Source organism: Apostichopus japonicus, chromosome 4 (assembly GCF_037975245.1).
Source record: "Apostichopus japonicus isolate 1M-3 chromosome 4, ASM3797524v1, whole genome shotgun sequence".
NCBI lineage: Eukaryota > Metazoa > Echinodermata > Holothuroidea > Aspidochirotida > Stichopodidae > Apostichopus > Apostichopus japonicus.
In genome coordinates this window covers 25,997,605-26,010,588 of record NC_092564.1, presented here as the reverse complement: position 1 = coordinate 26,010,588, position 12,984 = coordinate 25,997,605, and the positions used below count along the sequence as shown (strand labels likewise).

Genomic DNA, 12,984 nt, shown 5'->3' with positions numbered 1-12,984 from the left:
GTCAGTCAATTTGTGACTTAATGCGAAGGTGACCAGTTATACGTGTGTTAGTCTGTTATAATTAAATATTGTAAAAGATATCATATAACTTACATCAACGTGTAACCATAATTTGTACTTTTCACAGATGTCCGCTATCGCATTGATTGGATCAAAAGCCCCGACCACTGTCGTTCCGGCTGTGGCGCTGACAAAAAATGGTTTATCACCCTAACAAAAGAAAACAAATATATACCAATAAGATTGTTGCCAAGGAAGGGTGGTATGGAAGGGGAGGGGAGGGGAGGGGAGGGGGAGGAAGTGGACTACACAATACAAAACACGCCCCCCCCCCATTATAGCGGTGTATTGATCCGGCATTTTATGTAGAACGTTTGGTTGTAAGCTTACCAACAGAAACGGACCAGTTGCCACACGCCACCAGGAGAAATAGCTATCACAGAGGCTACAATGTATCGACACGAAAGTTGCAGTCGTAAATGACTGGGTGGGAAAATGAATAAATAGATCTCCAAATCCGGTGATATTTGTTAGAATGTAAAATGACTTACACGGGCTATTGTTTGTTGGATCTTGTTTTCCAAGTCTTCGAGATCGATTTTACCTCTGTTGACGATAAACAAAACCAAAAAAAAAACGGGTAGAAGAAGTTTGTCAGGTTTACTCATTTTACCAATCCAGTAGAATTATGTATCAAAATAATCATGAGGACAAAATACTATTGAATATTACGTAATCTATAATAAACTGTCAATCGATCAAAAGAAGTGTCAGCAAACCAAAACCCTCGCGTTTCTTAATTTTATTTTCAAGTTGTTATTTTATCCTAAAACTTGCTTTTTGGAAATATGTATTCGTCGCCACACGTCATACGGCACTCCATAGTAACGATGACAAGGAATTAAGTCGTGCTTCATTGCCATTCCAGGAATATTGAACCATATAAATATGCGAGGACCAACGAGAGAAAGGGGAGGGGGTAGGGGAAACAGCCAGGGGTCCTGAGTCAATTAGGGCGACTGCTTTTTGAAAATGATGTATTCTCAATTCTGTTACCTATATAAAACGGAAAATAGAGACTAAAACAAATGGTGACTGGTGACGTACTTGTCCCGAAGGATCGATCTGTCTCTCCACCCCCCCCCCACCTCCCCCGGCCCCAATGGGCATCCTCCGTTGTGTGTTCCTACCTTTGATCGGTATTGATGAATGTAACGTTATCTGTCCCAATACCTGCGATCGCAGCAGCACGACGTAAGGAAAAGTGACTCTGTATGAAAGATAAAAAAAAACAAATGCTTGTAGCAAGTCCAAACTTTCAATATACCTAGATACGGTACCGTAAGTCACGATGCAAACAATAATTATGCTTGCGGTGCAAGAGTATAAAGATACTTGCAGCAACTTCAAAAGTTTTGTAAGTACATTTTTTTGTCACAACGGGCACAATTATGCTTGAGGTCAAAGAGGGACAAAATGTAACAATTTGACCCCAAGATGAAACATTCCTGTTGTTGAAGCAAATTCTGTAAGACCTCTGAAAACTTAAAAATGTTACCCTGATCAACAAGTTTCTTAGAAATGTTCTAGATGTATTTTCAAAATGACAATGTGTTTATCTTGTCCATACACTGCGCAGGTCTGCGTGGAACTGTATCCAGTGTCAATACTTAAGCATGTACTTTCATGAATCAATTTACAATCAACGTAAATGGTTGTATCAGTGACGTCCCCCTCTTTCCGACCCCCCCCCCCCCACTCACCTTGATTTGGCCGTTTATGAGGTAAATACTATTTCTATATATATATATATATATATATATATATATATATATATATATATATATATTGAACAGACTATATAACAGACTATTTGAATTAGTTTCGGGGGAAATATTATTAAAGTCTTAAGTATCTATATCATAACACGTAACGATAACGAAAGCAACACCATCTTTGCCACCGTGCAAATCCAAACAGACCATTAAATTGATAAGATAATACACGATAGTGACTGGATAATTAAGTTCAGAGAGGGGAGATTTTGTCACAGTAGCTAAAAAACAGGTATTATTTTGACCAAACGACAGTAAATGCTCACCTCGCTTGTTTAATTTCACAGGTATTCGTTAATCATTATTGCAACAGGGGGGCTGTGTCGTTACCATTTACACGACGTGATAAATTAACCGCTCATAAACGTCTTTTACAGAAAGGTTGATTTCTTAGTCGCTAGAATAATCGCTAAATTAAGACATTTACAATGCTCCTCTTTTCTTCAATTAATTGTCTGCTAAAACAGGTAAATTCATGTGATCACGGTTTACTGGTAAAGTTCATATGTTTATAACATACAGTTCGTATAGTCTGCTATAGGGTATATTAGTAGCTTCACAAATATTGTTTTAATTCTCTTTGAATGCACAATTCAAGTCATAAAATGCTGAGTGTTTTTACATTCATGTTAGTGACTAATATGTTGAATGTTTTTCCAGAAAGTTCGTCCCATGCATGCAAGAGTCGTTCAATACAAGTATAACAACGTGCTAATTTTCCGTGTTGAACGCTATAAAATACCGTAGTCCGTTACCGGAAGCGAGTTGTGACTAGCTGCCAATCATAACCTTACCCAGTTTAATGTCAAGTACAAATTCCACCCGATTGGTATATGTAAATCAGGCTAGGTTAGGTCACATCTGCTATGAAATTGTGGTAGGCTAGGCAACAATGTTGATGATGCCATTCATACTAAGATGTACCAGTGTAAAATTTGCAAGTAGCGTAGACAGTAGGTGTGTGTAGAAAGGGCGCAGCTACTCCGCCCTCTTTGTCCCCTCCCCCTCCCCCATCATTGTACATCAGACTTTATAAAGAGAGCGACTGAAGTTAAAAGCAGGCGAGCCATTTTCCTGTCTGAAGTATATCCATCCAACAACATTTCTCATGGCTACTACACCACTGAATGAAAGTCACTTTTGTCGCGTAACAGGTTTGTTTCAAAACGTAATGCCAGCCCTTACATAACAAGAAGAATATTCTAACATAAGAAAGTAATTACATTTTGGTTACACTCATGTGACGACATAACAATTAAATGCCAATTACCTTTGGCAGATTAAACTTACTAAACGGATAAACATATAGCACATGAGTTGAAAATGACATAGCCTTTTTCTATACTGAATCAAATTATGACGTAATAACTTACGTGTTCTGACGTAAACATAACCAAAGTCGGTAAGTTATTCAGTCCCCTCCTTTTACAGGACGGAAAGAGCTTGTGTCTAGCTGTTAAGACCGCGTATAAGTTCGAAATAGCACCACCTGTATAAAAAACAAGGGAAGGAAAACCTACATAACTTTGAAATCCCCAATGTGAATGCAAGGACAACATTTGAGTAGAAATGTCGACCAATCGATGTCATACGGTTGCCTAGCGACCTCCAGTTCATGGTTACCTTATTATACGTTATAACCGACATGATCATATGAAGATTATTTTCGAACTTTCATCAGAAAGTTTTACTTCGTCTGATTATCAGAAGAGGCGAAAAAGTTTTTAAGCCATAGGCTAGTAGAGAAATCCCACATATGACAACTATTTTGCCATTCTTTGTGTGTGTGTGTGGGGGGGGGGGGTCAAGAAAAAAAATAGAAGAATACCCTATTGTCTTTTTATGACATTAATAGCAGGTGTGCAATATTCTTATTTAGTCAGGTCACATGTCTTCCAGCTGGGTCATCATACTTTTACCCAACTTCACGTTGAAACTTTTGATAAAAGTGATGCTGTGTGCCGTCTGTTGCGCAATGCATTGTGAGCATTGTCGATGGGATTATGACGTCATGTAACGTCACTGTTTGCTCTAATGTTTACACAGCGTACATTTCGAACACTTAACGTGGAAGCTGTGACTATAGGGGTTGTAATGTAAACTGTTCTGCTTGAAGTAAGAAAGAGGTAAGAAAGTACTAACTATAATGCGACCTCATAGATGTATATACAAGGCCTATGCTTGATTAAACATGCATCTATATAGTCTTTTTCTTCGATGCTAGCTCACAGACCTTCCAACAGTTGCAACACATACTTAAATGAGTAGAGGTATACTTACTGAGGAGAGTGTACATGGTCAATTTAAATCATATCAGAATATAGGGAGTTATGAATTATTCATATACACTTCATGATTATTCATGCACGTTAATCATTCGTGTGACCACTTCATCGAAACTCAAAAGAGGGGTTCAAATTAAGTATATCTCACACGGAAGTATGTTGTTTTGTGTTGAGGTATATAAGGTCGAATACAGCGATTTATTCTCAATCCTCTCTTGTAACCATAGAAACGTACATATACTCGAGTAAACTTGCCGTTTGTTCTTTCTCTATATTTGGTAAACATGGTAAAACGAATGATTTCACTCGTTCCGAAAATTCTCTTAGGATATGAATCGTGGTTGATGACATTAGACCCCAAAAAATAGACCGACTGTATATGTAATCAAAATTGCATCAAACATTCGTAAACAAAATGAAAAAAAAAACGTTTTGAATGTTTCATTTCTTGACTCTTCATTTCCCGTTCAACCTGCAGATCAAAGACCGATTTTTCTTTCAATAATCAACCAAAAATCAATCAAAATAACCAAAATAATATATTGGTCAGTAACCTCGCTTCATTGTCTGTTTTACGTACAGAGACAATAACTATGGATTCGAAATGATCTTTTCAGTGACCCAAAAAAAAAAAATTAAAGTTTTTTTTTTTATTTACCAGGACAAAATATTCCATCGCCATCCGTGTATCCAATGAATTCTCTCATCTTTTTAAGCGTCGCTTTTTCCACTAACGTAAAAACTGGAGCAATTTCGTAAGTGAACCTGTAAAAGTCAAAGAAAATGTGTTTTGGCTTTCCATGGAGCAGAAAGGTAATTACAAGGTATTTTTAAGACGGTGCTAACAATTTTCAAAGAGGTAAATAGTTCTAGCAATTGGAGGGAGACGGCCGCATCTTTTTGGTTTTAATTTAAACTTTAAAAAGGCGACGGTTAACCTTTACGTGGAAATCAAAACGACTTCGAAAAGGACAATGTATGGAAAAAGGTCAGGGTAATATTGTTGATGTTAACAAGCCTAACCGTAAATTGAATCTTATAGAAGACGGATTGGGGGAGAACGGTTATGAATGAAGGAAGGGATATCAGGAAGAGACAGGGACAGAGGAGGAGAGCGTAGAATGGGGTAGGAGTAGGGTTATGGCATGGCAGGTGATGAAATAGGTTGTATTAGGGCTGGGGTGTGGGTATAGGAAAATAGTAAAGGTTAAAATTAGATCGTTGTGCATATGAGGTTGTTTTCGCTTTCTATCAAAATAATAGTAATAATAACAAACTAAAGGGACCCGAAATCAGTTGAAATGAGAAGTGTATGGGTTTTAAATTACGGGATATGAATGTAAGAGATGGCGATAATGTTCGACAGTAATTTATGTTATTATGAAGATATACGCAACGAGTAGAACTCGGTTATATATTGTGCTCAAGTGGAAATAACATAAAGCCCATGACGACATCGAGGACGTGACAGGTATACAAAAGGATGACAACATAGGGAAATATGGTGACGACGAAAGGATGGTGGTGATGTTAATGGTGCCGGTGGACGGAATCCTGTATGTTGCTAACTGCAGATATGTCTCAGTCGTAAGCTATTACATCTATTTGTCAGCTGCTGAATACGTTTGTGACAGCTACTGACTGCTCCTATATGTTTAATGCAAACTATACCTGTCTGTCCCTTACTGACTTTATCTAGCTGTCTGTTGTTAACTGCAGATATGTCTCAGTCATTAGCTACATCTATTTGTCAGTTGCTGACTACGTTTGTGACAGCTACTGACTGCTCCTATATGTTTAATGCAAACTATACCTGTCTGTCCCTTACTGACTTTATCTAGCTGTCTGTTGCTCACTGCAGATATGTCTCAGTCGATAGCTATTACATCTATGTGTCAGTTGCTGACTGCGTTTGTGACAGCTACTGACTGCTCCTATATGTTTAATGCAAACTATACCTGTCTGTCCCTTACTGACTTTATCTAGCTGTCTGTTGCTCACTGCAGATATGTCTCAGTCGATAGCTATTACATCTATGTGTCAGTTGCTGACTACGTTTGTGACAGCTACTGACTGCTCCTATATGTTTAATGCAAACTATACCTGTCTGTCCCTTACTGGCTTTATCTATCTGTCTGTCTGTTGCTAATTGCAGATATGTCTCGGTCATTAGTTACATCTATTTGTCAGTTGCTGACTACGTTTGTGACAGCTACTGACTGCCCATAAATGTTTAATGCAAACTATACCTGTCTGTCCCTTACTGACTTTATTTAGCAGTCTGTCTATTGCTAATTGCAGATATGTCTCAGTCGTTAGCTACATCTATTTGTCAGCTGCTGAATACGTTTGTGACAGCTACTGACTGCTCCTATATGTTTAATGCAAACTATACCTGTCTGTCCCTTACTGACTTTATTTAGCAGTCTGTCTATTGCTAATTGCAGATATGTCTCAGTCGTTAGCTACATCTATTTGTCAGCTGCTGAATACGTTTGTGACAGCTACTGACTGCTCCTATATGTTTAATGCAAACTATACCTGTCTGTCCCTTACTGACTTTATTTAGCAGTCTGTCTATTGCTAATTGCAGATATGTCTCAGTCGTTAGCTACATCTATTTGTCAGCTGCTGAATACGTTTGTGACAGCTACTGACTGCTCCTATATGTTTAATGCAAACTATACCTGTCTGTCCCTTACTGACTTTATTTAGCAGTCTGTCTATTGCTAATTGCAGATATGTCTCAGTCGTTAGCTACATCTATTTGTCAGCTGCTGAATACGTTTGTGACAGCTACTGACTGCTCCTATATGTTTAATGCAAACTATACCTGTCTGTCCCTTACTGACTTTATTTAGCAGTCTGTCTATTGCTAATTGCAGATATGTCTCAGTCGTTAGCTATTACATCTATTTGTCAGTTGCTGCCTACATCTGTTTGTAAGTTAATCACTTCACCTAATTAGTCTATGTTGCTAACCACACATGTGCGCCGATTTTTGGCTAAACCTGTATATCAATATCAGTTGATATAGCTTCACCTGGCTAGGCTGGCTACAACTATATGTCAGTTGCCGTTATTGTACCTGTGTCAGTTGCTGACTACCACCTAAGTCCGTTGCTGGCTACACTTATATGTTAGTTGGTCGTCACACCTGTGCAGTTTCCACGATGATCAATTACTTAGCAAACCTCTACTGTTGCAAGCGATGGCACAAATAATACTATTTGCTGACTACATATAGTACCACTTATTGACTCAAGAGGACCATTTATTGCCCACATTGAACTATTTATTGACAACAGAGTACATTTGTTGACTACGGAGTACCGTTTGTTGACTACACAGTTTCACAATACACTTGCGATCTTATATATTAACGTACAATTGACTACTGGTTCAACGAAAAACATTAACCAATGAAAGAACTATTGGCATCGACATTACATTGAAGTTATCTTGTTCTTGTCGTCGTCGTTGCCGTCTGCTCGTTTTCATCGTCGTCACGTCGTCATGGTAATATTATTTCACATATAGGCTGTTTGGAGTTTCACCGGGATCATATTGTCCCAACTGACGTGTTACTTACAAAGTAACAAATTTTCATTTCTAGTTTGTGAACAATTCCACAAAATATTGTTCTTTACTGCAGTGACAAGGGTATATAATGTCACAGTCTGGAGACTTGTGTACGATGTCCTGAGGACATTGAACAGAGATGTAAGACATTCGGGAGACATATACGCAGATATCAAGAAGCCAGCTGTCGTACAGTATGACTGAGATTTAAAGATTGGAGTCTCCACTCCAAAAACCTAGTCTTATTACATTTCTTGAAACTCGGAAGCATGACTGATTCCATTACGACTGGCTATCTACCACCCCCCCGGGCCTCATCCCTCCAGATATGACGGGGATGTATTCGAATGTGACTGGTACCAAACTAAAGAAAAGGAAACCTGTCCCCATTCTACTACAGTTGAAACAATAAAACAAAGCGCAAACATGAGTTTGATTTATTGTTGATAGTTATGAGCACATAAATCAAAAGGTAAACATCTATAATGACAGCATAGCAATAAAATTGTTCTTTTTTTTGTTATAGTTTCTCCCTCTGGTGAAAATGTACGAACGGATTTGATTGCTAGCATAACAACATCAAGCTACAGTATATACTCACATATTCGTATTAGCGGTAGTTGTTACCCAGTGACCAGCTAAAGATACTATGTCTAAGCCAGTAGAAAGCTGATTGAAAAACCGAGGATGCCCTGCGGACAAAAAATAAAATACCCAAAATAAAATAATAAAAAACAGCGAAAAGAACACTGTAACTGAATATCAAAGTTATATCGGTCATCCGTCATAAACTGCGAATACTAATTGGCTTCTCTTACCAATTTTAGCTGTAACTGTATCAAGCGAAAGTTCGCATGACAAGTTGAAATAAATAGCCCGTGGCTGTTCAAAACGTGTTCTTAGTAAACAAAGGGGCAAGGAGAAATATAGTGAATATGTTTTATGGGACGCCGGTTAATAATTGTCGATATGTTTGTCATTAAAAACACTGTAGTTGTTTGAAGTAATATTGCACGTTCTATGGTGCACATTGTTGTGCAAGTGGGGTCAGTTCGTTTACTACAAATCTTAAATTTTCCACTTTATAGGTTGTCTTGTAAAAAAAAAAACCTTTTATGAGGGTTAAGATATCACGCGACACATTTACTAATAGCTTGGGTTGGTTGTGGACAATGGAAATACAGCTATTTGCTGATGGAACTTTAAACACTGTGAAAAACTTGCTACTAAGCTGTTGAAACATGCAAACATACATATAGGAACGGAAGAATATATTTTACTTTTTTTTAAATTATTGTATTATTATATCTTATAGATTTCCTAAAAAACATGATAGATTTGCTTTGGGCGAAAGAAATATCTACTGGTATAGCAATGTGGTTGTTGGTACGTGGTATACTATAGGGGTAACGGCAATTTAACAGCCTTTTGGGTCTGTGCATAATTAATTGATATTTTGAAATGATCTTTATAACGTTGCGATTACAAGATTATATTGTAATGTGAATTACATTCCACGAAGCTTTTAATTCCACTCCCTTCACGTTCCCTTCACGTTCCCCTCCGTTTACCCCTCTCACTCTATCCCCGTATAGGATGCACAGGGTTTCAGAGGTGGTGGGGCCTAATAGATACCCGACTGATTTAGGGGATGAACTCACACAGTTATCGGTGGCGTATGAAGGATTTATAATGGAGGGAAGGGGTGACCCTTGAGTCGCTGAACACGACTCCCATGAAGGGGGGGAAGGGGGGGGGGGATTTGGAGCTGCCTCCACAGAAATACTAAAATAAATTTAGACGTCAAAAGGTTCATTATGAGGTAGGCCTATATTTAGACTATTAATTAGGTGTATAATTAACTTTAAATCCAAGGTTGTCCTAACAATTGTTTTTTGTGTGTGTGTGTGGTTGAATAGAGGTACACGACTATGCTGTAGCAGTGGTCTAATTCTCCACCCCCCCCCCACCCCCCGAATGAATGTAAAAAAGTCCCCGGACTAAATATTTTGCCCCGATTGACGATGAAACGTAGAGGGTCGTTGGTCCTTCCCCATCCCCTTTCATTCGTCACTGACTCTCCCTCCCCCCCCCCTCCTCTCCATGCGGTATAAAATAGTGGTGTTGTTCTGTTTGCTAAGTATTCAAAACGTATAAGTTCATAGATTCTATATAGAGTAAATTTATCATGTTTTTGCCTTTTTGCGTTAGTTAAATTTGATATTTTATTGAGAATATTTGTTTTTATATAGTTAAAATAAATCAAATTTACACAACATATATATTATACTTACCAGTCTTAACGCAGTACTGTAGAGTTTTCCTACAATCGTCCAATATTTGATCTAAATTTTCTGGTTTTTCTGGAATTTCAAGATGCAGTTTCTCCTTGAGGTCATGAGGATGGTGGAATTCTAAAACTCGACTTCCTCTGTCAAATGTATCGTCAATATATTCGAGATTAATTTTTAAGATTTCTTCTAAGAATTTATGAGTTAAGCCCTCGCCGCCTTTGTAAGGTAGAAGATCTGAAAACAGAAGAAGATGGAAAAAACTTTATGACGTTCAATCAAAAATAGTAAAAAAAATTATCGGTTTATGTCATTAAATTTTTAACAAACAACAATGATAAAGCGGTGACATATAGAGAAAATAAAATTCAAATTCTTCCTAATAGATGATTTTCATATCCGCAAAGAAACAGTTTAAATGAAGCAAAGTTCAAAAGTTAAGATAATGTATGAAACGGCTGAATTGGAAGGCTAACCTAAAATATGACATAAGTAATTGACACACTGAACTGCATAATTTTCAAAAGTCACACTAATTAAACTGCACTATGCATGGATGTCAAATGAACCCTACATATCAATAAACCAGTGACGTCGTGGGTCATGTCGCTGATCTGAAACAATTACGTCACCAGATTACCTTTTTGAACTATTCCTTTTCGAAGAACTTCAGAGAATCGATTTGCACTTTTCTTTTCAATCCAAAGTTTTAATGAGTTATTAAAACTACACTTTAGAGGATTTACGTATTTTATTCTAGAATCGTTCCTATTCTATCACGGTGCTCGGCACAATACGCACAAATGTATAATTCATGCTTTTGGTTTGTGTATCACTTGACCTGACCCGGAACTAAAACCCGCACTCAAGCATGGGGACTTGTGAGGTAACTTGCAAATAAAGTTGTGTGCGCCGGTTTGTGGCAGCACCCTATGGGAAGTCCCCCGGGGACATGTGGATGTGGTGCACTGAGGTGCCCCAGGAGAGACTGATTGAATTGTGCACACTTTGGTGTGTGGGTGTGAAAAGTTACCAATGACCAGGGGTTAAGTTGTAAAGTCATGTGAGGAGGCATTAGCCTCATACAAGACTGTAAACCTTCAACTTTTAACTTTAATGAATGTATAACGTGTCGTCGTGTAATCTGTGTGAATCCCTTGACATGACTAGCAGCTAAAATCCACACACGAAATGTGTATTGTTGTTTATAACTTGACCTGACCCGGAACCACAGTCCGCACATGCGTATCTGGAACCATGATATGACATGACTTCATTACTAAACACACCCCCCCCCAATTCCCTCCGCCCTTCCCTACCCCCATTCCAATTATCTGTTGTTGTTCCTACAATTATTCAAGAACAATTCTATTTCGCTATAAGTTGTAACCAAATAATTAAAAGATAGTTTTTCTTTCGCAAAAACGGCGTTTCAGTTGAACATATTTGGTGGTGTTTTTAATGTAAGAACAGTTGCCCTATAGCAAATACAATTTCCATGAGATCTTTTTGCTCAAGTACGACCATAATATCTAACGGTCAATTTTCTGTTGGCCAGTTTTCCAAATCATTTAGCTATACACCTAAAGATTGAACGATTGTTTTTTCTTCTTTTTATAATAACCAAACGTTTCGATTTAAACTTCAAAGAATGGCTTTTTTTGGTGTGAGTGATGTCTCAGTGTGGAAACGTCATGCGTCCCCAACGTTTAATGTTGTCAATACTGTATGATGTGGTTGATATTGAAGATCTGTCGGAAAAGATTTATTACAGGTTATGAAACTTCCTTTTAATGTCAGAGATGCTGCGTATAGATTTCTGTTTTTGCTTTTTTTTTCCTTCTTCATTTTTTTTTACTCGAAACTTTTGACGAGCGAGGCGAGCAAGTAAACGAGAAGATGAGGAAGGAGAGAAAGAGGTTTAGATAGAACAAGATGCATGAAGAAAGAAAAAAAAAATACTGCAGGAAAGGCTGAGTTTTATTAAAACGGATTAAGCAATACTCTACTGTACAAACAAGCCAAAGACGGAAGAGAGAATTCCATACGGGTTTATGTCAGCTGAAAAATAAGGAGATGATTTAGGTAACATCAGTCCTAGACTAATGGACGATCGATAAAGAAAGGTACTTTCTTTGTAGCGACAGCTGCCGGTGAGTAAATTTTCGTGTTAACTCATCCGTTAGAAAGACCATTAAATTCCGCTTATTTTTGCCTGGTAGCCTATGATCAAAGGGTGTACAGGGGACAAAAATATGGACTAGGGTGAAGTTGGTGAATATACGTTCTTTCGTAATTTCCGGTTATAAATCTTACGCATTTCGTACGTATACGCTGAGGTCACGATGAAATTTGCGCAAGGTTATACCAAACACAGTATATTGAATTTTACTTTGAAAAATAAATTTGGTTCACATTTATTACGCCTAATCGTGGGTGTTTCTATAATTCCTCAGTTCCTATTGCTTTCTTTGTTTTTGTGAACGAAAATTCAAATGCGGTCAACAGGGTTTTGATTTTATGTAGGTGGCTGCTTCGGTCGATAATTGGTCAATTGGAGAAATTGTAACCGACAATTGAACCTGACCATGAGCATTGTAGATGTGAATGAAATTATTACCTAATTGAAAAAAAATCACTTTTGGGTTATCACAGGGGGGTGTAGGAGGTGGGGGTACATTACTCCGCGATTCCTTTGTTTTGGTGGGGTGTAAACGGAGACAAATATGAGTTAGTATCAAAATATGATTATTTATAGGTCTAAATCCAGAAGTAGATTTGATGACATGGACAATTTCAACGATTCGCAGTTTTATTTGCTCAGTGCAGAGTAATTTGAGGGTTAAGGTTAAAAAAAAGAAACTGAATTCAATGTTTGTTTGTTTCCTTGACACCAATTTAAATGTGAAAAATGCAATGAACACAAAATAACTGTTATGTTTTGTTTTTCTTGCTCCAAACTCATCAAATCCTGTTACCTTCGGTACATGC

General features: G+C 37.7%; 1 protein-coding gene across 2 annotated transcripts in view; it reads right to left on the bottom strand.

The window, feature by feature from the left end:
* LOC139966951 (glutamate decarboxylase-like) overlaps nucleotides 1-12,984 on the bottom strand; it is a 49,250-nt gene that overhangs the window by 12,912 nt on the left and 23,354 nt on the right. For both annotated transcript variants that reach the window (XM_071970456.1, XM_071970457.1), the window contains 7 exons: nucleotides 9,997-10,230; nucleotides 8,304-8,394; nucleotides 4,779-4,885; nucleotides 3,209-3,324; nucleotides 1,191-1,270; nucleotides 552-606; nucleotides 94-210 (listed from right to left, as the gene is read on the bottom strand). In XM_071970456.1, coding sequence (XP_071826557.1) covers nucleotides 94-210; nucleotides 552-606; nucleotides 1,191-1,270; nucleotides 3,209-3,324; nucleotides 4,779-4,885; nucleotides 8,304-8,394; nucleotides 9,997-10,230 — 800 coding nt within the window. The remainder of the gene's footprint in view (nucleotides 1-93; nucleotides 211-551; nucleotides 607-1,190; nucleotides 1,271-3,208; nucleotides 3,325-4,778; nucleotides 4,886-8,303; nucleotides 8,395-9,996; nucleotides 10,231-12,984) is intronic.